Here is a 26,311-nt window from a genome sequence, read left to right on the forward strand (position 1 = left end):
AAGAAAGTTTGCTGTTTGTCTGGACATGATGACAAGGTGATACAATGATCTGCATGCTTAGAATCTAGCTAGGCTCATCTCAAGAGACTATGAAGGGTCAGCTGCTTCTAGCCGTTGTAAGAAACTGCTGCCTGGGATGAGGCACTGGCAATAACTGCTGTCACTTCTCAGTTTGACCCTCACGTTTCTCAAAAAGCCTGAATTTATCCCCTGCATCTCTCCTAATGTTTTCCTTGCAATTAAGCACAAGTTCTGCTGGACTCAAGATGATAGAAAAAAAGCTCAAGAGACTCTGGGCCAATCCTCAAAATCTTAGTGTGTTGTAACGGTGGTCTTTCTACCCCCGCAGCCGGTCTATCCCTAGTGTCTATGCAGCTTCTGTCTTCACAAGCTTTGCCTCATTGATGCTACTGTTAGCCGCGGCGACCAGTTTGACTATTAAGGTTACATCATCATCAGCCCCTTTAATGCACAATGTTACTACTGTCTCAAAACTATTGTCAGACACAAATATCAGCAAACATATTATGGTGAGAATAGCGTGGTACAGAATATCGCAGGTAAAAATATAATTTTTTTATTACTATCATATATTACTATATGATTGTGATATCTTATTATTTTGTACTATTCTCTGGTTTTGTGTGTTTTAATTTGTTAATTGGTTAATGTTAGGTGTTTGTAATTTTTTAGTAATTGTTTGATTGTCATGGTAATATTTTGTTCTGTTTCTGAGACTATTTAAACATTTTTTAATTAAATTATTGCCTGGTTGTGCGGTTTGTAGAGGAGTATGGTGGGAAGATATTTATATATATAAATATATATATATACATATATATATATATATATATATATATATATAATTTATATATTTTTTTACAAGTTGTAAATAAAAGTGTTATTTATTACTTTTATAATTGATTAATTATATTGTAACAAATTATTTAATTTTTTTAATTAATTTTAAAAAATTTAATTGGATATCCCTTGAAATGTATTTAAATTGAATAAGATTATTTAATGTTATGTTTTTTGAAATGCACTCTTTTGTTAATATTTATTTAATTTTAGTATCTTTTCTCATTATTTTGGGTTGTTGGGAATTGGAAGAGAATAAGATGGGAAGTGTCTTGTTTGTAAATTATTTTTGAGTTTTAACTCAGAAATGATGTTTAAATTGATAATTTTCTTATTAGTACTTTTTTAATTTTTTAAATAATGTTGTCGAGTTTTTGATTGTTTATAAAAATCGTTTTCAAAGTAAATATTATATTGTTATTATTTTTTTGTGTTTTACTTTCATTTTTAATATGATGTCTTAAAATATATTTCACAATAATTATTATATATTTCGTAAACGCTTCAACTCATGCTGAGGTCGAAGTGGGAACAGTAAATTTTACCTATCCAAATTCCAACACTTTGGTGGTCATTAGGAACGTGGCGGTCTGGACCGCCACGTCGGCGATGGCGGTCATTACCGCCAATGGCATGGCAGTCCAGACCGCCATATTTTGAACATAGTAGTGAACTAGCTGCAAAGCAGCCAGTCCCCCACCACCCACCTCCAGGCCAGATTCGACCACCGGGCCGACTGTGAGCACATTCGACCCGGCGGTGGAGGCTGAACAGGCGGTGGGATTATGATCCCCTTTCCACCAGGGATTCCCTGGCGAGTTACCCCGCCAGGTAATCCCTGGAGGAAAGCATATGGGTGACAGGAATAATCATTCCTGTCACCTGTATGTGACATGCCTGGCCCCTCCCCCTTTTCCACAATCCCTACCCACCCCCTCTGAGCCCCTAGAAAAGACCCACCCCTGAAATCCGAAAATCAACCCTCCACCCCCAAAACCCCATGTAGGGCCCCACCCGAGCCTCGCCATCCCCCACCCCTACATACAGGTCCCCCAAAACCCCAACCCCCCCACATCCACATGCACCCATTAACTTACATGCACACATGCATACATGCACTCAGACACACCACCCCTTCCCTCTCGGACAGCACTTACCTTTTCCGTCGCGCTGCTCCGGGAGCGAACAGGCTCCCTGGAATGCTGCTCCGCTGCCATCGCCGCCTCTCCATACACCGCCACGCCTATAACTGCTTCATTATAGGCATGGCAGTGTAGGGAGTGATGTGGCCGTGAGGGTGGAGCAGCATCCACCTCGCCACCGACCGCCAGCAAAGCGCATGGCGGGCCTCACCGCCATCAATGGTGGGGAGGCACCATGTGTCATTATTTGGCTGGATGCCGACCGCTCCCACTGGCGGTCTTTTGTTGACCGCCGGAACGGTTGTCGGTGGGGCATCCCGCCAAGTACATAATGACCCCCTTTGTCTTTTCTAGTTTGAGTGTAAATAGTAAATTTGATCCTTAAAAAAAGTCTATACTTTCCTACTGTTTTTTAAATTGAGAAGAAAGTGGTACATTTTATTTCTCAATTTGTTTTCACTTTTTTTGTGGTGAATTTAGAATGCTAGTTTCGTTTTATTTGTTTTTTTGTTTAATTATTTCAATGGTTGATATCAATTATAATTGTATTTATGTTTATGACTTTGGACCTAGAATTTAAAATATTTTCCATTTTTGCTGGGGAGTTATCTATTGTTATTAGTTGTAGTTATTTTCATGGTACTGTTTTTTAATTTTGCTTATGTTTTTATTTTAATTGATGTTCTGTTAGTTGGAAATGTTTTAGTATATTTTGTGATTTCATTGTACACCATAATTGTATTATAATTTAATATTTTTTATTTTATGTAATATGGATTTTATTAATAATAATGTCAATATTGTGTCTGTAAAATATCATTTCAATTATTTGGTAATTGTATTGTATAATTTTAAATTTTTCAATGTTTTATCATAAATGCATAATATATATAATAAGGGAGGTTGGGAGCACACTGCCTCACATCCCCGCAAAGTTTGCCCCTTTACATCCTGGTAAGTGCAGTTCACAGTTAGCATTTACTTCAAAATTATCTGTAGTTTTTCACCAAAGATGGTGCAGACATTGCTGTATATCTCTAGACACGTGTTTCTGGGTTCATCCCTTCATCAGTGGAGAGTGGAGAACAAAGAAAATTTATTTGGGGTTGCTGGAAATGCTGCCAAATTCCTCTCAGGTCAAGTACCACTCACAGGCCCACAGGTGCATCTCCAAAGCTCGTCAGCTCACTGGCTCAAGGGAGCCTTTTAAACAGGAAAGGGGGTTGGGAGCAGCAGCACAGTTTGCCCCTTTACATCCTGGTAAATGCAGTTCACAGTTAGCGCTTACTTCAAAATTATCTGTAGTTTTTCACCAAAGTTGGTGCAGACAATGCTGTATATCTCTAGACACGTGTTTTGGGGTTCATCCCTTCATCAGTAGAGAGTAGAGAACAAAGGAAATTCATCTGGGGTTGCTGGAAATGCTGCCAAATTCCTCTCAGGTCAACTACTACTCACAGGCACACAGGCGCATCTCCAAAGCTCGTCAGCTCACTGGCTCAAGAGAGCCTTTTAAACAGGAAAAGGGGTTGCGAGCACACTGCCTCACATCCCAGCACACAGTTTGCCCCCTTACATCCTGGTAAATGCAGTTCACAGTTAGTGATTACTTCAAAATCATCTGTAGTTTGTCACAAAGGTTGGAGAAGATATTGCTGTATGTCTCTAGGCACATGTTTCTGGGTGTAGCCCTTCATCAGTGGAGAGCAGGAGTATTAGAGAGCGAAGAAAATTAATCTGGGGTTGCAGAAAATGCTGTCAAATTCCACTCAGGTCACAGTACCGCTCACAGGTACACAGATGCATCTCCAAAGCTCGTCAGCTTGCTGGCTCAAGGGAGCATTTTAAACAGAAGGTTGGTTGCGAGCACACTTCCTCACATCCCAGCACAGTTCCCCCCTTTGCATCTTGGTAAATGCAGTTCACAACTATTGCTTACTTCAAAATTAACTGTAGTTTTTCACCAAAGTTGGTGCAGACATTGCTGTTTATCTCTAGGCACATGTTTCTGAGTTTAGCCCTTCATCAGTAGAGAGCAGAAGTAGTAGAGAGCAAAGAAAATGTATCTGGGGCTCCCTTGAGCCAATGAGATGACAAGCTCACCTGGGATGCATCTGTGTGCATGTGGAGCGGTACTGTGATTTTGAAGACGTGGGCAGTATTTCTGCAACTTCTGATTTATTTTCTCTGCTCTCTACTACTTCTGCTCTCTACTAATGAAGGGCTAGACCTAGAAACACATGTCTAGAAATAACAGTACTATCTGCACTGCCTTTAGTGAAACATTACAGCAACTTTGAAGTAAGCATACAGCATTTAGCAGGATGCAATGAGGTGAACTGTGCTGGTATGAGAGGCAGTATGCCCCCTCACCCCATGCCTGTGTGTGTGTATATATGTGTATGTATGTATGTTTACATACTTTTACATATAAACTTACTGTTCTAATCTTGATTTTTAGTATCACAATATTTTGTAGATGATACTCTTGTAGTTTATATCATAAGCATGTAACATTGGTATTTAGTACTACAATATTTTTACCAATATATTTGAGTTTTGTAATATTTTTTATGTCGATATAATCTGTTGGAAGAGCCCCTGCACACTAGAATCTTCTTTATTTTAGACCGAAACAGAGTATTATCCAGCCAGTGTGAGCTGTGCTGCAGATGCTCATCTGATGCAGGGAATTCCACATCCACATCCCCACCTACTGAGAAGCATTCCAGTTATAAACGGCCCTCAAACACCCAGGGGCAGCTTTATCAACGCTTTGTGCTTGAGCAAAGTCACAAAAAGTGATGCAAACCTGCACAGAGTGTTGATACAGAATTTGCTTTCCAGTGTAAAACTTTATTTGTTCTGCAAAGTAGCCTTATAATAACACAAATAGCAGCACCTTGTGCTGCTTTGTGTCGATAAGGCTTTCCAAGGCTAGCACATGGGCGTTCCCTTGGTACCACCCTTGGGTTTTGATGCAAAGCCTGTTCTACTAACAATGATAGACAGGGTTTTGCAACAACAAATAACACCTCCTCGAGGCAGGACTTAATTTGGGGAAAACTTTTGATTCTATAAACGTTTCCCACATTGCCTGTCTACTTCATTGCACAGCACCTACAATGTGAGAAAAGCTTTAAAGCTAGTCTAAGCATGGTATTTTGTATTGGAAGGCTATCCTTCCAGTATAAAACTTATGTTAGACATTGTGGTGATCTGTTTGACCACCAGCACAGGGGATGACAACAGCTTAGACATATCTTTGTAGCTAGAAATCTGTCCTGTATTTTCCCCCTTGCAAAACACAATGCAACTCAGCAACTTTGGTTTATGCCCTGCATTGTGCAACGTTCTATGTGAGCCCTGATCATATATTTGCGATTGTCAAAGCACATACGTTTCTCTACACATGCAGCTAGTTCTTCTTTGGTGTCCAACAGCTGTTGTTGCAGCCCCCGATTACCAGGATGGGCCCTCTCTACCTCTCTTAAAGCTTGTTCCTGTACCTCCACCTCCCTCAGCAGGGTGCACCTAACACCCACTATTTCAGCAAGGTATTGACCTCTGATCACCACCTCGAAAGTGTCCCACTCAGTTAGGGCTGATTCCGTTGAGTGGGCATTCTCCGCAAAATAATTGCTATTGGCTTCCCCTATAGTTTGTTTAAATACCAGGTCCTCTAGTGTCTCTACATGTAGGCACCAGTTCGTAATTCAAGGCCGCTCCCCACGCCAGTCTAATGCTACTAGTATCGGATTGTGGTTCAAGACCGTGCGGCAGAGATATTCTGCATGTCGCACCCTTGCATGCACTCCTGGGGAGCACAGAAATGTGTCCAATCGAACATGTACGTAATGAAGCCCCGAGAAAAATAAATAGTCCCTTGTTCCCGGATGCAGCCATTTCCAGGAGTCTACCAGGCCCCATTGTTGTTGCCAGTCTTGGAATGTCCGTGTCAACCGAATCACAGGAAAGTCCCTCAGGGGCGGGTGAGATCGGTCCACTGTGAGATCAAACACACTATTGAAGTCCCCCCTAGTATGACAGGGTGTGTTAGATGTAGAGCCATCGAGTGGGAGCGTGCCTGGAAGAATGCCCCCTGGTTGGAACTTGGGGCTTAAAGCCCAAGAAAAGTAATATCCTGTCCTGCGAGTCTGCCAGACACCAAGGCATAAAGCCTGTTGGGGTCAATGAGTTCCTCAGTCTTTTGAAATGGCATCACAGGGCGGATCTATATCAAGACTCCCCTGGCAAAGGCTGAGTAGATCATGGCGTACACCTGTACTCGCCATCGCCTGGGGAGAGCCTCCTGCTCCGGAGAGTGAGGTGGGTCTCTTGCAAAGGGGCGATGTGGGCACCTCGTCTTTTTAAGTATGCAAATACCTTGTACCTTTTTTGTCATATTGTTTAAGCCCCTGAGGTTCAAACTAAGAAGTGTAGAGGTTAAGGGGGATACTAGGAGTGATCCATACAGGGATATCCAGGAGCCACTGTCCAGACTTAAGAGCTCCAGGGAGGGAATGGGATACCAACCCACCTTACAGAGGACATAATAATGGAGGCACAGGCAGCAGAATCTTCCAGTCCCATTATCCAATTAACATAAGCACCCCAACTAACCGATCCCAGGACAAGAAGTGCGTTCACCCCCATCCAAACTAGCAAACAGTACAATAACATTTGGGCCCTTTTCATATGCACAAATTAGAGCTGCTAGAGCTACTGGGACTGTTTTAGGTGGGAGCCTCTTTGCCCGTCATCCAGGTAATATAGTAATATAGTATATAGTGAAAAAGGATATATGAACTGATCTCAGTCAGTGGTTAGGGCTCATCATTACATTAACAGGTCATTCAAGCATTTCCAGTTCCAGCATAGGATGTCTTGTCCCTTCTTCTGCAGGTTCTTTAGATAGGTTCATCCGCTGTGACAGGAGTGACCTGTGGGGGAGAGTCTTCGAGCTGTGTGAGGAAACTGATGCTTGTTGTGAGTCAGAGTCCTCTGGGTCATCTTTAACTCCCTCCGATGGGGGAGTCAACCCCACCTTGCCAATTGCAACCTCCTCCTACTATGCCCTATGGTGCTGTCATTGGGCCTGGGAGGGGGACAAGATTGCATTCTTCATGGTTTTGACTCTATTTCTATGGGATATCCGAGTGATCTGCTGGATACCATTGGCCGAGCTACCCGCCAAGGCAGCTGCTCTATCCAGTCCCATAATTGGAGTGGAGATGTAAAGACCTGCACAGAGTTGTCATGTGTCACACGGAGCCAGGCAGGGAACAGCATTGTTTACATGATGCCCAGTCTTCTAAGTTTCTTTTTTGCATCCATGAACGAGGCCTTTTGCTGATGCACTTCTCTGGTATAGTCAGGGAAAATCATGACCCTCCGTTTTTGTACGTGACATCTCCTTTCACTCGTTCCTGAGTCAAGATGTAATCTCAGTCTTTGAAGTGCAGTACTCTGGCCACAACTGGTCTGGGACCCACGCCAGGTGGCAGGGGCCGAGAAGGCACCCGGTGGGCACGCTGAAGGGCAAAGAATGGGGAGAGGCCCTTGAGGGCCATCTCGGTGCGGAGCCACTCCTCCAGGAAGGCAGTCATATCAGCTCCAGGTCCCTTGATATGCTCTTGAGTTCCAGTGAGCGCATTGACTACCTGAAGAATGATAGCCAGCATTGCTCTGCAATGCTCCCCCTTTGGAATACCCCCTGCTCCGCCCACCACTGCCTGCGCAGAAGCCGGATGATCTGGCACCTGGGAGGACTAGCTAATTTTCCTCTTTTATTCTATTTATCCATCATGGCACTGTCTCTGGGCAAGCAGGCCGAATATTTTCCAGGTCTTTTCAAGGAGGTGAAGGTTTACTGGTGGCGGTCCCCTGCTGCTAGGCACTGGTACAGGGAAGCACCAGTTCCGATGATGCGCATGTCCTTGAGTCTATGTCTGGTAATGTAGGACCAGCTATAGTGTGGCCCGGTCAGACGTGGCAAGAAATACCAGCACAGCTGTTAGGATCCAGAGTGATCTGTTAGGTAGTGCTCTGCAAGAGGCCTTTGCGTCCCTGAATAACAAGCTTCTCCCCTCTGCTGGGACGCCCCCTTTCAGTTCTGCAGTGGCCCAGGAAGGGGCCAATTATGTCTATGTGGTCATGCAATGGTGTTAATTTCCTCCTCTGCGCAGCCCCCCCTCAGCTAATTCATATATATATATATATATATATATATATATATATATATAAATAAATATAAAAATATTTCAAGGCACGGGTGGGGGCGATCAGTGGTGTCATCCCCCCCCGAAGTGCTGATGCCACAAGACTGATACCTAAGCTCTGAAGAAGTTGTTAGATACCTGCATACCCTTTGAGCCGTTCAGGACCGCAGGAAGATCAGGAGCCAGGCGGGCCCTCCCAGGCAGTGTCTCCAGGGCCGGGCATGGGAACAGCTAGCAGTAAGTTGCTGCACTCACCGTCGCTGTTAGGTTGCTTCGCCCACTCAGGGCTCAGTCTCCACTCCTTTCCAGACCCAACCAGGGCCCCATCTGCTGCAACGATGGGTCTCTCAGGGATCCGCAGGGAGAGGCAGCAACCCGTCCTTCATGCAGGCCACCTGGCGATCTGCCACAAGGAACACAGCTCCAACACTATCTCAGCCATAAGTTGCCCCTGGGTCCAGTTGAGTACAGCCACAGTGCCGCTCCAGGGCCCACGGGCTCAGCCACAATCGACAAAGCCAAGTTACAGAGGCCCACATGCCGCCATCTTGGAGGCAGAAGTTTTGTGTTTTATTTTTTCCCCTTCCTTCTCTCTCCACCGCTAACCCCCAAAGCCCTGTGTTACTGGCCCGGCAGTACACAGCGGGGCACACCCCGCTGTAATATTAGGGACGAGGTCAGTGTTTGCCGATCAGAAGGGACCCGGATGGCGGAGTCAGTCGGGAGCTCCGTGCCTTCGCACCCTAATTTATCGGCAGTTAGCCATGCCACATACTAAAGCTCTCTTATACCTTAATTTTTGCTTGAGTGTTACACAAAGTTGTTAAATAAATATATACTTAAATAAATATTAAAGCTCATTGTGTCTCCTTCTCCTCAGAGGAGGTACAGCCATCTGCACTGCAGAAACCTCCCTCAGTGCAGCCCCCCTTTCTTCAGCAATCACGACAGGGTCACTTCGCCACTGCTCCTCGCAAACCCCTCCTAACACTGTCCCCCTCTCAGTCTACAGTTCCTGGAGGTGTCTCGCTCTCCTCAGAGTAGGTACAGCCAGCTAGAGGAGCAGAATCCGGGAGCCGTGCTGTGGGGCACCGGTCATTGCAAGAGGTTCAACTGCAGTTTCACCTCCATGAAACCTCCAAGGCAGCCCCCTGGATGACCCTGTTGCATGGTGCAGCAGGTGCAGTGGCAAAGTGGCTAAAAACTCCAGGAAAAACACTGAACGCCGAATATAGCTGTATGTTGCTACTAAGCAAGCAGTCACATGCGCAGTTACCTTGCAGGCACCAGGGCCATGATTTGAATGGTGCAGAAGGTGCAGTGGCACAGGTGCCAAAAGATCCAGGAAACCCACTGAACATGATTATTGCTGTATGCTGCTACTAAAGAAGCAGTCACAATCGGTTACCTTGCAGGAACCAGGGCCATGATTTGAATAGTGCAGCAGGTGCAGTGGCACGGGGGCCAAAAGCTCCAAGAAGGCCACCAAGCACAGATTATTGCTATATGTTGCTACTAAACAAGCAGTCACAAACACTAGGGCCATGATTTGAATGGTGCAGCGGCACAGGGGCCAAATGCTCTAGGAAACCGATTATTGCTATATTTTACCACTAGTAAGCAGTCAAGAGTGCTTTTTTGGTTCTATTGTAACTATTGCACCCAAAGTCATACAGCTTTTTTACATTACTTTCAGCTATGTGTAACATAGCTAAAAACATTAGCAAATCCAATAAATCTCACATAGGCAAGACCTATTGTCTTTGCCAATGCTTTAGTAAGCTTTTTGCTTAAATTGCACAACTGCTCACCACGCTACAACTTACAATAAAAACAGCTTATTACTAATCATACAGGCAAAACCTATTGCCTTTACCAATGCCATACCCATCTATCTCACTGTCTCACGCACTATCCCCGCCCCACTAATATGGTTAACTTCAGATCTTCATGCACGGTTTCTTTCCGTCACTCAAACAAATGCTCTCCTCCTCTTAGGGTGTCTTCTGCATACACAAAAGCTCCCTCTTTAGGCATCTGTGACCTGCTCTCCCCTTCTTTCTCTCTTTCTCACACATTATTTCTGCTCCTCTGTCTCAATGTCAATAACCACTACCCGCACAAACTACCTCTCCCTCTCATTCTTCCTTTCTATCTATTCTCTGCAGCTCTCACCACTATTCACCATGCCACATAATTCTACTCCACAGCACACAATTCCACGCAACATAAATAAACAACTAACAATTCCAATACAACACACATAATTCCACTACACACTACATACACCCACTACAATACAAAACAAAACACATAGGTAAAAAACATTATCGTTTACAATGTCAATAGCTCTAACTCACACAAACGCGAGACCTGTTGCAATGCAAATGCTTGTTCATTTTTTTTATGGTGCGGTACAAGTGAACAATAAAAATATTTCTAGCTTTTGCGTCAATAATTTTCAGTTCTATTAAGGACACGGAGGTGAGAATTATGCTTCTCTCTCTTTACTGCACAAAAACCAGCAACCAATGAAAACACAAAACTACAAATTCCATGATACCCAGTAGTCCATAACACTGTCCAATCATACGTAAGCCTCATATATATAAGTCTTATGCAACAAAGTCCTTCCTCTTTCTTTGCGATGGACATAACATAACCTGATGCTTGAACTGAGCGAACCCAATCTCACAAATCCTTCCCAGCGACTAAACCAACAGGACTCCAACATGCCAGGAAACAGAACTCTGAATTCTGAACCTCAAGCGCTTTTATTATCTGCACCTAGAATAAAAGAAAAACATACCAATAATAGCCTTTCAAATAAGGATCAATGGGTGAGTGTTAATAACGTTTAATTTAATCACTACATGGCATTGTCAAAATCAGTTACAACATAATCTCGGCAATCCTACGGGTGGGATAATCCTCGCCTCCGTGTCCTTAATGGAATTGAAAATTCTTGATGGGAAAGCTAGACATTTTTTTGTTTTATGTCAGGACAAGAGGCTTCGGATTATGCTAGTTCAAAGCTGATCCAACACCACTGATGCTATAGCAACAATAGGTTAATGATAAAACACCTTGAATGAAGAATCTCAGGATCAGTCTACCGCTGTCATAATGTCCTCCAGACGTGAGCCTGAACAAAATGGCTATGGATGCCATAGCACCCAGAGCAGAATGAGCTCAAAACAAAGAAATATCTACATCAGCTTCATTAACCAACCATCTAACCCACCTGGCCAGAGTGGCGGATGAAACCAGACCAAATGGTTTCTGTAATGAAAAAAAGTAATTGTCCCTGGACATCACGACGAACCTCCTGCGTAGATTCCTCATACGCTTACAAACATTTAACATCACACAACGTTTGGTGATGAGGAAATGCAGGATATGAAATACATTTAGAAGCCGTTTTTGTTCTTTTGGAAATTGTAAAAGACACTCCCGAAGGGGTAAATATTCTGCCTGCTAAATCGAGTGCCTTCACATCTGAGACCCATCGGCAAGAAATCAAACAGAGAAGAATAGTAAGTTTTGCTGACAACAATTTTCCGCCAAAGGTCCTCGTTGCAGGGCCAAGCTCTCAAAAACCATAAAACTATACTAACATCCCACAAAACTGAATATTTAGGCTGAGGAGGATTGATCATCCTGATTCCCCACAACAATTTGCAAACTAAAGGGTGTTCCCCCACCCGTTTACCCTCTACATGGGGATGCCCTGCAGATATTGCTGACCAAACATTGTTAATGGTTCTATAGGCGAAGCCCTGACATGCCAAATTGGAAAGAAAATTAACGATCATATTAATACTTGTTCCCATGGGATAAATACATTGTTCACCACACCAACTAGTCCATCTTTTCTAAGAAGACTCGTAACGCTTGTGAGTGGATGGGGCCCAGGATTGGGACAAGAAAAACAATGCTTTGTCCGAAACTCCTGGCACTTTTCAACGTCTCCTGAAACTCTCTATGCCATGAGACAACTGCTCTGTCAGAATCATGGGATGCGGAAACCCCTCTGGGTCCAGCAATAGAGATGGATGGTGGGAAATGCACAGAGGACGAGCGCATGACAGTACCACAGCAACTGGGAACCATGGCTGAGCCTTCAACAGGGGTGTTACCACAACCATCTCTGCTGCCTGTCTCCTCACCTGAGAGAGTAATCTCTGAATCATGGAGAAAGGAGGAAAAGCATGCAGGAGCCCTGTCTCCCATGACTGGAGGAACGCAAGCGACCCCGCAGCTAGGGGATCCAGTCTCCAACTGAAAAACCAGGGCAACTGAGTATTCAGTCGAGAGGCAAACAGATTGATCGCATATTGACCCCACCACTGATTCAGGCTGGAAAACCTCTGAGGATCCAGTCTCCAGTCACTGTCGTCCCTCAGGAAGCGAGAATTCCAGTCCGCTACTAGATTGGAACGTCCCGGAATGTACTCCGCCATCACAGAAATCTGGTGTTGAAGATAAGACTTCCAGAACTCTTTGGCTATCGCTACCAGCACCTGTGAGTTGGTACCCCCCCAGTCGATGTATATATATCGCACTGCTGAAATGTTGTCCATGCGAAGCAGGATGCAACAACTCGCTTTGCGAGGGGAAAGCGATTGAAACACAAAGGCCCCCACCAGAAGTTCCAAACAATTGATATGGAGCTTCTGCTACTGAGAGGACCACCGACCCCCCCCGTTTCCACTGATCCGCAGTGAGCTCCCCAGCCCCAAAGACTGGTGTTCGACTCTAGCACTACCTCCTGGGTAGCTGCAAACTTTGCTCTGCTATTCCAGGCATCCATATGATCTAACCACCAGGTTATCTCTGCTTTGGCTTCTTCTGACAAAAGAATCTGCTCCGAGTATGACAGACCCTTGCAAAGATGCAAAATCTTTAAGTGCTGGAGGGCCCGATAGTGGAGAGGCCCTGGAAAGATCACCTGGATAGACTAGGCTAGGAGACCCACCAGGTGAGCTAGGGTCTTCAATGATTTAGTCGGAGAGACATGGGCTCTCCTCAACTCCTTGATATATGTCCTCTTCGCGAGAGGTAATAATAGCTGTGCTTTGATAGAATCTACCTGGAATCCTAAAAATTCTATGTTCTGGGATGGAGTCAAGATTTAAAGGTTTGTGGGCCTGTTTTATGGTCTGCTGGGACATTTTTTTTATTTTATTACGTTTGAAATCGCCAAACACATGCATATAAACACAACTCCCTTCCACCTCGCCACGGTTCCATTATATCTTGTTGTGCATACAAAATTAGAATCATTTTGCCGCTTCACATTTGAATGTCCAACGCATCGTCTTTACCAGGCAGGGAGCACATAAAAACCCTCTCCTGCGCTTCCATTGTAAGCTAGTTTTTAATGTTACTTTCCCTGATATTACCACCAACTTTGCCTGCAGCAAGCTCAAATACATACATACCTTGCAAACCACCTGTGCAAGTTCAAGATTGCCCTATTTGCAAATGTGGGCCACTTTTTTAGCTATATGATTCGCAAATGTGGGCAACATTTTGGTGCCGGGCCTATTTGTTTTGTACCAGTCCAAGCGTGATAAATGTTAAAGTTAGATATTAATGACAAACAAATATGTTTTTATATGCTAGCACAAGTGAAAAAGGTGGATAGTTCTATTATTCTATAGTCAGGCAAGGATTTAAACAATCAATGTCACACCACGGAGCACTTTGAACAAGGACAGATGTGTGAACATTGGACTATGCACATGTTTACAGGTCCATTGAGCTGTGTGTGATTACAGAAGATTCTTTACGTGCATAATTTCACAGGCCATTTTACCACGACTGGCACAACAGCCTAACACGGGTTGCTTCATTTGCTAATGATTCTGAGAGCTTAAGGCTTGGGAACAATATAAATCAGTGCTTCCAAATCTTTTTGAATGACAAACCTTTGCAACCCAGCTAGCTTTAAAGGACCTGAGGCAGGAGTTTTTTTTTAATGTATCTAAAGCATAATCTGGTAGCGCACTGTCATTTACAGACAGCATATTTTCCATAGAAATGGCCACTAAATTTGCACAGACACACAGTTTTACTGATAAAACTATATTTGATACAAGTAACATGGCCTTATAGGCTGCCGTAGTGGGCTGTACCGGCCATTAGGGGCTCGCTCCAGCGTTAAAGGCCTGAGCCAAAGGCGAGGGTCCTTAACAAGGCATCAGGACTTTAATGGCCAGTGTAGCCTTCTTTGGCCTCTGTGATGCAGGACAGTTGTCAAAGCATTTACTGAAAAGACTGAAATCTACGATAAAATATATGGACTGCAATTATTAGGAAGATGAGACATAGCACAATCAAGATTGTTACCATAAGTGAAAAGAAAATATACAACCCCAGCATATTGGAATAAACATGTGCCTAAAGAAATCCTACCCACACATCTAGCTCCTAAGCGAGAGCATAACAGGGATAACCCTAATCTGCCCGTACTTAGTCCATGGAAGGTACACCCACCCCTATTACCTGAAAACAGGGGTCTGCCCGCTGTCTACTTGGTTGGTTGCAGAGACAGCCAAGTAGCAGTGAAATGGCATACTGCATGGATAGATCTCCTGGCTGGAATGACCTCTCTATACTTCTTTGACCTCTGTGATGTTTTTATAATAAAACATGTTAGTGTTCTGAGAAACAGGCCTGAAGCAATCATGTGTCTAAGTGGTGGGCTGTCTGCAGACTTTTGCGATGGAAATACTGGATAGTTTATCATGTACCACCCCCATGAGCCTTGGGGAGAGGTGCACAATGCAATGTTGTGCACTGAAAGTAATAGCAACCCTTTTCCCAGAATAACAGCTGATTAGAGAAAATAAAACATCCCTGCTAAAAGCAGACTGTTCAAAAATGAATTAGAATGAATAAATGAAAATAGATCATGTAACTAGGTGTTAGAAATAGGATCTCTAGTTGGCAGTTGTTTGCACCCGGTCCAAGTGGGGACCCTCACTCTAGTCAGGGTAAGGGAGCCACACAGCTAAGATAACCCTTGCTCACCCCCTTGGTAGCTTGGCACAAGAAGTCAGGCATATCTAGGAGGCAATGTGTGAATTATACCACCGCCACCACCACCACAGAAGTACTGCACACCAGTGAAGAACAATAGCCAATATTTATCTGAGTAAAACATGATCAAAATGACAAACATACAACATACACAAGTAGAGAGATGTATTTTCAAAGATTAAGGCGGTCACTCTGACCGCCGCCCGCCATGCGGTCACCGCCAAATGGCCATTCTGACCGCGGATGCCATTCTGGCTTTCCCGCTGGGCCGGCGGGCGACCGCCAAAAGGGCGCCCGCCGGCCCAGCGGGAAAGCCCCTGCAACATAGAAGCCGGCTCCGAATGGAGCCGGCGGTGTTGCAGGGGTGCGACGGGTGCAGTAGCACCCTTCGCGATTTTCACTGTCTGCAAAGCAGACAGTGAAAATCTTCATGGGGCCCTGTTAGGGGGCCCCTGCACTGCCCATGCCAGTGGCATGGGCAGTGCAGGGGCCTCTAGGGGCCCCACGACACACGTTCCCGCCATCCTGTTCCTGGCGGTAAAAACCTCCAGAAACAGGATGGCAGGAAGGGGGTCGGAATCCCCATGGCGGCGCTGCATGGAGGATTCCCTGGGCCAGGGGAAAACCGGCGGGAAACCGCCGGTTCCCCTTTTCTGACCGCGGCTTTACCGCCGCGGTCAGAATGGCCCCGGAAGCACCGCCAGCCTGTTGGCGGTGCTTCCGTGGTCCCCGGCCCTGGCGGTCATGGACCGCCAGGGTCGGAATGACCCCCTAAGTCCCAGTAAAGCACTTAGAAACACAATAGCTCCAACTTGGGCTATCACAACGTCTTGACGGAGGCATTTCCAACAATCTAACACCACTCGTGAGGGAGTGCTGGCTGGTCACAGAGTAGCACGGACCCCAAGTACAGCAAGTACACCAAGCAAGTACACCAAGACCTCTGACCTCCAAGAGCAGCAAATGTAACAAGATAAATACAGAATTTAAAGGATTATTTATTTATTGCTTGGACTTTCATGGCCCACCAATAATCGGCTCTCACCCATCTAAATGTTTAAAATGTTGAATTACTCTGAGCTACTCACAGCCAATTTATGATCATTGATATATAGGAACGGTGGTGAGAAACGTGGCCTTCGAAACGCAGGGGATGCATGAAATGCTTCTTATGGGTATTTATGGAAAATAACCTTTGTTTCATGTACGCTTCTTAGCCACAGTGCTACGCTTAGCTGCATCACATGCTCACCACAGTATAGCTGCGTATATATCTTCAGCTCTCATGGATCACACCGACATGGGGCCACCCCATTCACATACCATTCTAATTATTGTATCATTTTAGGACCATGCGCCATACTACACCACTCACATAAAAACGTTGGCTTGCAGCCACTTCAGAAGAAGGCAACAGTGGCACACCAGTAAGCACTAGATAACATGATGTAGCATAAAGTTGCTCTGACCAACAAGCACCCCACTAAACCTCTTACCTCACTATTGTCTTTTTTAGGTTTACTGCTTGCTCCTCTTATAAGGACTTCAGATGAAGCTTTAACTCAACTCCAATAACCATTTTACACATTTTTCCATCTTCTTTTAAAACATTTGCTTCCACTAAGAGTTCTATTGATCTTATTTCCCCAGCTCCACTATGATCTTCAACGCAAAGAATGCTTTCTATTATATTTAAAGGCTTGCCCCAATGTAACTTTCTTTGATAATTTTCTCTACGGTTCGTTTTGCTGCCTTGTCCCCACTTCCTGTGCCCCTCTGCTCTTTTCTCCGCTCCTCCGTGTGCTAAATGGCTCTTTCGATCTCTCGCTCCAAATCAACCTACGTTCTAAAATTCATTTAAAAAATCAATGTCAGGGTGGCTCCCACCTGCTTTTTCTACGTCCTTATATAGTGTGGCTCCACTTCTCGTCTTTGACTTTATGTATATGATAATTTCATAACTTACATTATGGCTCTTAATAATAACAAATATGTGAAAATTAAAAGACTGAACCTAATAATACCATGCCCAGAGTGAGCACATTACTTCCACAAATGATCCATGTGAGGACACCATCACCCTTTCATACAAAAATGGCATTGTAATAAACAGATAATACGGAGTGAGTCTGTAATAATAAATCTGTTGGGCCATTGCTCACCATTCTAACAACCAATAGCCTTCTCTGACACATTTTCTGGATAGGGTTAAATCCGATACGAATGGATGAACAAAACTGTACAAAAATGGCTCTGATTGCCAGTAAGTGCAAACAAGAAGAGCAAACTAGACACATGACACCAGAGGCTGCACCAAGCACCCTTCATTAGTCTTTATCTTACTGGAAGGTATATAAGAGCAAGTCTCCCTAAAGTTAGGTTATTTTGGTGAGTACACCATTCTTCTATTGCTTTGTTCACACTTCTTTCTCAGACACACATTGTATACTCTTTCTTACTCATTATAATCCAGAACAAGGGAGACCAGGTTGCTGAAGTTGATGACTTTCCCAAGTCGCTCCAAAGACCAGGTGTCTATTCCACAGTCCAAAAGTTCCAGTTTACTAAAGGGGTAGACTGTGCGTCCACGCAGCCCTAGAAGGATTGCCTACAACAGAAAGTAGTCACTGTGAGGGTGGCATGAAACATGCTATGACTTGTATGAATATTATTTGTTTGAATTGTTACTACTGCAAGGGCAAAGAATGGCATTCGTTCTGGGACCCTCTAATTTGTACACCCCATAAAATGGCTGAACTCTAAAGACCTCTTATGGCTGAGTTGACTCACAGCTCCAATCATATGGATCAAGTGTCAACAAAGACTGGCAAACAGTATAGTTTTCTCAGTTGTATAATCAATTAAACTTTCATTCCAAGCACAGTGCACCACAATAATATATAGAACTAAACAATGCTATCAATCATGAAGGCCAATCTCTGCATGACTAGTTACAAATTCTCACATACTCTAAAAGTAGACAATATTCCACAACTACTTCGAAATGTGGTATTGTCAGCGAAGTAAAGGATCTTGCAGATTTAGTTAAAAATAAAGTTTCATGAAAAACTACTGACTGACAACGGATGACTAGTCCAAATTGACCACTCACCCAAACTGATGACCAACGGCTTACAAGTGTCCCAAGCTCATTTATCAGTTTGGTGTGCTGCTGCATGAATTGTCTATGCACGTGGACAATCTGACTCAGGGTAATAAAATTAGTACAGTTCGGGTTCTGTCCAGTGATAACACCCTTTTTAGGTCTGGCTAGAGACTTCGCTTGTCTCCCGAGCTTATAACATTGAAGCACAATGCAAAGATGGTCAATAGAACAGCTCCCCTCGGCCATTGCTCTGCATCACAGGCCTCTCCCAAAATGTGGTTTTCCTGAGACGAAACGTACTACACCAATTTATGAAGACATTAGGGTTAATCGTAACAATGTTCTAATAATAGGTTTGTTATACTTACAAGATTTGCAATGTCTTGATTTCGCAGTTGAATACCCCATACGAAGAGCTCTTTTCCCAACATATAGCGCTCATCACGGATGGTCATCAATAAAGGGTTCAGGAACTCTGGCGGTGCATCTTCCAAGGAGATTTCGGGGTTGGCCAGCACAAACTTAAACAAGAGAACAGCAAAATGAAGGCTTCCAAAAGAAGAGCTAAAAAGCAGACTCTAAACCCATCAGGCTTTGATAGTTCATCCAGGAAAGGTCTTTTTTAGCAGGTGAAATCATAGATAGCACACCATTAGTGCCATAATTTAAACCCTGGCATGCTACCTGCAAGTCAGCGTGGCTATGGCCTCCAGTCCCCTGGGATAAGATCGACCAATCATATTAGGAGATCCTTACATTTACCTGGTGGGGATCACTTAGCCTTCAGACCAACTGCCCCTAAAGTTATTTCAAAATGAGGCCTTCGTTGTGATATATATATTTACAACAGTGAAATTGATAGTATGGCCCTTTAGTACTTACTGGCAGCATTACATTTGTACTTAATAATTGTAAGTAGTTTTTTCGATTGCTGCTGGGTATTTACAATTATTATTATGTAATACCATCTGTAAGTACACAAATACTATAATTGATTATATACTGAAGCCCCGCCGTAAATCTACATTTTAACCCTGCATGCGAAATGATGAATTAGAAACAATCCGTGTTGGAACGGAAGGATCTGTAACCTGTTTGGCTAGAAGTAGTGCGATCAGTTCTGCTATTTTTGCAGTTGAATCTCCTAATGACATCACATGTATGCGCTTCATTTTAAGCTCCATGTCTTCAAATACTTCTTCCAATGTTGCCCATTGCAAGCTGCACCAACCCATCTTTACAGAACGATCTTAAAGATTCTGGATGACATTCCTGCAACAGCTTCTGATCATCACGAGTTTCAGACTCTGGAATGGGGTATAACATGCAAGCCCTCTAATTACTTGGTGAAACACCATAGATTTTTTTCCGATTCCAGGGACTTTTCTGCATACATTTTTCACATTTTTCGAGCGGGTAAGAAATGTTTAGGGGGCTAAAATGAGTTAGGAGATCAATTCTGTGAGTCAAAGGGTGAGGTGCATGATGTAACCTCCGCAACCTCTGAATATTTTGTGACTCCACATACATACAAGACAATCTGGCTTAACATTTCCCTTTCAACTGACTGCGGTCCCATGCACCAGAAGTTTTTCTATTGTGAAGTTCTGCTTACTTATTTGTAAGTTCAGTTCTCCATTAACCCGGCTTTAGGTCTTCAATAAACAAATTCCTGTATAAATGTATTAACTAAATAATTCAGATGTATACATTTATTTCTGTTTATAGCGCACTCTTTGGCTGATTTAAGCATTTTTATGGTTCAAGTCCTGTCTGTGTTTTGAAGCCCATTGAAGATTGTAGAGTTACGTCTTTGTGCGTTCTTCCTAGATATTAAGTCTCCTCTGTATTATCAGTGTCTCATAACACTTTCCAGTCTTAATCTGGAGAGAATTGCATCATTTGGGTAATATCATTAGGAAATTATAGACATAGTGGACTTAAGTATGAATGTTTTGAGCCTTTAGGTGAAGTATGTACTGACATTTTTAAGATGCCATGTCACCTAGTAAGTTGGTCTTAGTTGGATCTCGTTGGTGATTTGGTGAAGGGTCAAGGGTCTAATGAGGCTTAACATACTGTATCTACAGTGGAACTGGCTGGGCAGCTACTGTAATGGTAATGCAAGTTAGCCTCCAGGAGCTTCAGGCAGGAAAAAGGTAATTTTCTAAAAGTTAGTTTTCCTACATATTCTTTAAACATCTGCCTTCATCACTGAACTGGAATTTTAATAAATTTTACAAAATAGTAGTTGAATAATTTTTTCTAGTGGGATCCAAACCTGAGATAGCAGAATTAATATTTTGATTTGCACTCTACTTTTTTAATAGGACAGTCAGAGCCTTCCACAGGGAAAATAACTTTTTGGTGCTTACGACCACAGGCTCATGGTAACATTAAATTTCTATATATCCTACTTTTAAATACCATCCATCCTACCTTGTGGGCTACAAACCCTACCTAAGGGGATGTGCTATCATTTAAAGGAAGGGTTTTCCCCTGTCAAAAAGGTTATTTTGACAGGTCAGGATAAAATGCAGCAAATCAGGCTAGCCATGAAAAAACTGTTATTTTATCACATGTATGCTTTTCATTAATCGTGCGTGAAATGCTGCTTATACTTCCCCTGATTAGTGGGGCATTCTATCACTGAAAGAATACATACATAACTATGATGCAACCTGAGATGTAACACCAGCAGCGGGTGAGCTAAAGACGTGGATGTGCTGTTTGTCTCTCCTGCTCTCTCAAGTCCATTTCTTATCCCCTCCAGCTTTTGGCCCTGCCTGATATGTCTTCATTGGTATGGACAGAGACACAGTGTGCGGAGCGAGGCAGATTGTTATTGGAAATCATTAGGTAAAGAAATGGGTGGCAAAGGATGGGGTTAAATAGACAGGAGACAGGTTTCCCATATAATGGAGTATAACCGAAAAAGTGTACTTGCTTGGGTTGAAAATGAACTGCAGGGGTGAGTATCATTTAACTTAAATTTATGGACCAGAATAAATGTGATTAAGATGAGTGCTTCATCAAACTTTTTCCATTAGTTTAGTGATTTGCATTTGCACATTTTAATTCAAAAAGTTTAATCAGATTTATAAAGCCTTCTGGAAATTCTCGAGAGGAAATAAAGAGAATTAAAAGGTTTCAAACTACCTTCTCTTGGCTAATATGTATGATGGGGTTTTTGGTTTTCCAAACATTAGAAGATATTAAGCTGCTTACACTTTGAGGGCATCACATTTGTGGAAGTATGCCACTGATTTAACTAAAACTGATTTGACTAAATAGGCTTGAATTGAGCAGTTAGTAGTTCATCACATTCCGATGGATTGCTTGTTGACAAAATTGCAGTGTTATCCCTATTACGGTGAAGCACACTGTTAACATGTGGTGATACTGCTTTGGAGAGCAAGAGGATGTATTCCTTTTTTAGAAGAATGCTTAATTACTCAAGTAACTAAATAGGCATTTAAAGCGGGCTGTGAGACCTCTCTGCTGGATGTGTTTGTCTTTCATTGTATTAGAACAACAGCACATGAGACAGTGCCTGGTTTCCAGTTGAATGCCCTAGCTTGGAGGCTCCGGTTCAATTGGTTGCCTCAACGGATTCCACTAGATGGGTATCCAAACTATACCATACGGTCACGAAACCCAGGGCAGTGTGCCCAATACTGGGTGAAAGGGCATAGTAGCTAGATACCCGAGACAGGATGACACATGCTAAATGGGGTAAGCAAACTAAGGCAATCTCCCCAAGCTACAAACATAAAGTACCAAATTTTTAATACCTGTATAGAATATACATCACACCATAAAAGGCAACATAGGATGGACCATACACACTCACATAGATGTCACAGTTATAGAGCCCCTCATCCTGATTTTCTACATCTTGCATGGTCCTCTCCACTAATTCATACACTTCGGGGTGATTTGATTCGTACTTTATCAAAGATAACAGATACCTATGTGAACCTTGACCCAAATATAGCACGTAAGCGTAAACATTTTCCCTTGCAATGTCAGACAATTCCTGAACATGGCACTCTTACTGGCAAAGCGTAGAGTATCTATACATTGATGCAGGGTTACCATACTTAAGAAGGATGAATGGATTAAAGAGGTAGTGATGTGTGGCGATGCTGTAGACACATATTCAGTGACTCAAACACAGACACCTGGACCCAAAGACGTAGAACCCACTGCAAGCGCATCTTATGCATGCCTCAGACCCCAGCAGTCTAACCACAGAGCTGGCCAAACCATGAATGACACGAATGTCTGAGTGGGTTCATCGTTTCCCAGCTTGCTAAGGGAGATAGGGGCATGAGCGGTGTCATGTTTCAGCAGAATATTAATCTCAGATTCAAAAACACTGCCACTAGCAAGCGATGGCTGTCATAGATTAAACACTTCTTTCCTCTTAGTTAAACCTCTAGAAGGATCATGTGATAAGTGTGTAAATTAGGGCAACGTGGCATGCTCAACTATGTTTACACGACATGCTCGTTTTTTCTGTTTCTTTTTCATTTTTGGTAAAAAAAGATAATTAATTGCTTCATTGGAAGTTGTGGGTGAAAGAAGGTATTACGATGGAAAATGTCTCGAGGGATAGTGCCATGTTTAATTATGAATTCTTAACATTTAAGAATAAGTTCATAAATAATCAGCAGCATAGACATAATTTGCTCTCAGAACTGTTCAATATAATGTCATCAATCGGGGAATTACTTACATACCTTTTCTCTTGCACACATTGCAATCAAACATTTTTACAGCTTACATTCTATAGAAATTACTGTAAGGTGTGTGCATATTAGGAAGTGTGAGAAACAAAAACACGGTGGTTTGAAGTTAAAGGCTTACCAATTAGTTGTAGGATGATGAGGACATATATAAAGTAGTTTATACGTCCGAATTTCATTTGGGATTAGCAAAAATACAACAGAGAATTTTCGCACGGCTTTAGTGGTCACCAGTTAACATGGCTTCAGTTCACTGTTGGGTTTGCCCTTTAGTCTCTAGGATTAATACACATATGTTGTGGAACTGTCAGGCCATGGTCTCCTTTACGAAGCAGAGATAGGAAAGTTTAGAGCTGGCACTTGGAATGACATTAGATACTACGCCTCTGTTAATCTTAGTACACCATTTCACAACTTAAAGCAAATTTACACATGGTCAGATTTTCACAACAAGTCTTTATCTAAATGTATCCAAATTTATTATGTTGTCTTGATCATGTGTAAAGAGTTAGTGTACCCTACTGCAGGGTGGCATTCTGATGAAAGGACACAGCAATGTCATCGAAAACAAGCATTTGCAATCCAATAAGTCTCACATTTGCTTTGAGTTAGAGCTATTGGCATTGTAAATTCATAACTGGACTTCGCTTGCCACATAAATTGGTCAACCCTGCCTCCTAATTTTGTCTTTTCCTGCCATATAATTCCAGAGGCCCTGCATATAACTAAAGCACTTCCATTTACCTTCTTCCTCTATGTGCAGAAAAAAATGATAATGTTGTCATTTAGTATCCTAATTTAAATCTGCCATGCTAATTCCAATAGAATATCACTTTAGCCACCCCACCATCACAGTTGCTGGCAGGCTAACACAATTCCCCAAAAAAGGCACAAGACAGCCACAGAGGAGAAATAAACTAAAAGGGTCACCAAAACATATCAAGAGTGTTCAAACAGTTATAGTGTAATAAGGATGTTAAATTGGCCTGAATTATAGTCATAATTGTAATAAGGAGAGAATATTAAAATATATACAATCAGTGTAGAAAGCTGGCTTGGTGTGTGGTGAGTACCTATGGTATTATCACCTTGTACCAGGTCCAGTTATCCCCTTATTAGTGAAGTGTAGGTAATGTCTAGAAGTCAGGCTCTCTAGGTAGCTGTGGATGAGCAGCGATGGCTTATCTAGGAGACATGCAGAGCTCATGCAATACCACTGTAGTCCCACAGCACTTACACACATGAAAGAATCACACAGTGTTACAAAAATAAAGGTAATTTACTTTAGCGACGCAAGTACTAAAATACTAGATAGGCAATTCTCCAATAGGAGGCAAGTAAACACACTATATATGTACAATAACAATCAGGAATAGGCATAAAAAGCAATCGAAAACAGTCAAAAGCAATAGGCAATACTGAAGGCCTAGGAGGAGACCAAAACATATACTAGGAAAGTGGAATGCAAAGGTCAGGTCCCCACCCAAGGAAGTGGAATCTGTAGAGGGGAGCTGGAGGTACTAGGAAACCCCAAAAAATAAGTACTGGAGTACCCACCAGCGACCAGGAGGAAAGAAGTAAGTTAATGGTTCAATCCAAACCAATCCACAGGACTTCAGGGAAGAATATTGCAAGACCCAGATAAAACTGCAAGAAGCCAAAGGTGGATTCTAGAAGAGGAAGACCTGGAAAACAAGGGGAACAAGTCCAGAACCAGTTGGAATGTCCGGTGGTGGCAGGAGCCACTACCCATACGTCTGTGGATGCAGGAGTTGGTCGACGGGGAGACGAAGACGGTCAGCAATGCAGCACTGGAGCAGATGAAGAGATGACCACCAACGATGCAGGTTCCATGCAACTCAGGATGAGAGGAGATCCATGCAGCCGGTCATCATTGTAGTTGATGCCTGCGGATGCAAGGGAGTAACTCCTTCACTCCAAGGGAGGTTCCTTCTTGTGCAAGCTGGAGACTTGCTGCCCTCAGAGGACGCACAGCCAGGGAAATGTTGCAGTTGCTGGAAGGAGCCGGAGAAACAAAGTTGTAGGGCAAATTTGTCGCTGTTGCTGCAGATTGTAGGTTCCTTTGGGGTCCAGTTGTGGTTCCACTGGCCAGAAGTTGAAGTAAACGGTGCAGAGGAGTCCTGCTGCAGTCTTACCCATCGAATCTCAGGACCCACCCAGGAGGGATACCTTAAATAGACCTGGAAGGGGGACTGGTCACCTAGCCAGGTGATCAACTATCAGGAGAGGGCTCTGATGTCATCTGCCTGATCTGGTCACTCAGATGCTCAAAATGGTAGAATCCACTCAGATGCTCAAGATGGTAGAATCCAGGGGCCATATGGAGGAGCTATGGGGTGGTGATGGACAGTGGAGTGGTCACTCCCCGTTCCATTGTCCAGTTTCGAGCCAGAGCAGGGACTGTAGGACCCTGAACCAAATGTGCCCTTCAAAGCATACCAGTGGCTTGAAGAGGCTACCCCTACCTAGCCTTTTAACACCCATTTCCAAAAGGACAGGGTGTTGCCTCCCTCTCCCAAAGGAAATCATTTGTTCTACCTTCCTGGGCTTGAGCTGTTCAAGCAGCAGGAGGGCAGAAACCCGTCTGAGGGGTGACACCAGCTTGGGCTGCTCAGAAAACCCCAGAAAGCTGGCAGGAGCAATGCTAGGGGTCCTCTAAGGAGCCCCCAGAGTGCATGGAATCATACTTCCAATACTGGCAACAGTATAGGGAAAGATTTTGAAATGTTTGATATCAAACATGCCCTGGTTAGGAGTTACCATTTTGTAGCTGGACATAGGTAGCGACCTATGTTCAGTACACGTGTAAAATGGCATCCCAGCACTCACAAAGTCCATGAAAATGGAGCTGGAGTTCATGGGGGCACCTCTGCTCACACAAGTACCTGCACTCTGTCCTCTGGGCTCGGAGGGCCTACCATTGGGGTGACTTACAGTGACCTGTAGTGAAAAGAGTGCATGCACCCTTTCACGCAGGCTGCAATGGCAGGCCTGCAGATACACTTTGCATGGGCTCCCCATAGGTGGCATAATACATGCTGCAGCCCATTGGGGACCCCTGGTGTCCCAAAGCCCTGGGTACCATATACTAGGGACTTATAAGGGGGCACCAGTATGCCAAATGCTGGGTGTTTGTGGTCCAAGCAACTAAATTTAAAGGGA

At 43.5% G+C, this 26,311-nt stretch overlaps 1 protein-coding gene across 1 annotated transcript in view; it reads right to left on the reverse strand.

Annotated features, from left to right (window-relative positions):
• LOC138265844 (uncharacterized) overlaps nucleotides 1-26,311 on the reverse strand; it is a 157,355-nt gene that overhangs the window by 109,477 nt on the left and 21,567 nt on the right. Inside the window, exons 3-4 of the mRNA XM_069213938.1 lie at nucleotides 18,746-18,898; nucleotides 17,731-17,879 (exon numbers count right to left, since the gene is read on the reverse strand). Coding sequence (XP_069070039.1) covers nucleotides 17,731-17,879; nucleotides 18,746-18,898 — 302 coding nt within the window. The remainder of the gene's footprint in view (nucleotides 1-17,730; nucleotides 17,880-18,745; nucleotides 18,899-26,311) is intronic.

This window comes from Pleurodeles waltl, chromosome 11, assembly GCF_031143425.1.
Source record: "Pleurodeles waltl isolate 20211129_DDA chromosome 11, aPleWal1.hap1.20221129, whole genome shotgun sequence".
Lineage (NCBI taxonomy): Eukaryota > Metazoa > Chordata > Amphibia > Caudata > Salamandridae > Pleurodeles > Pleurodeles waltl.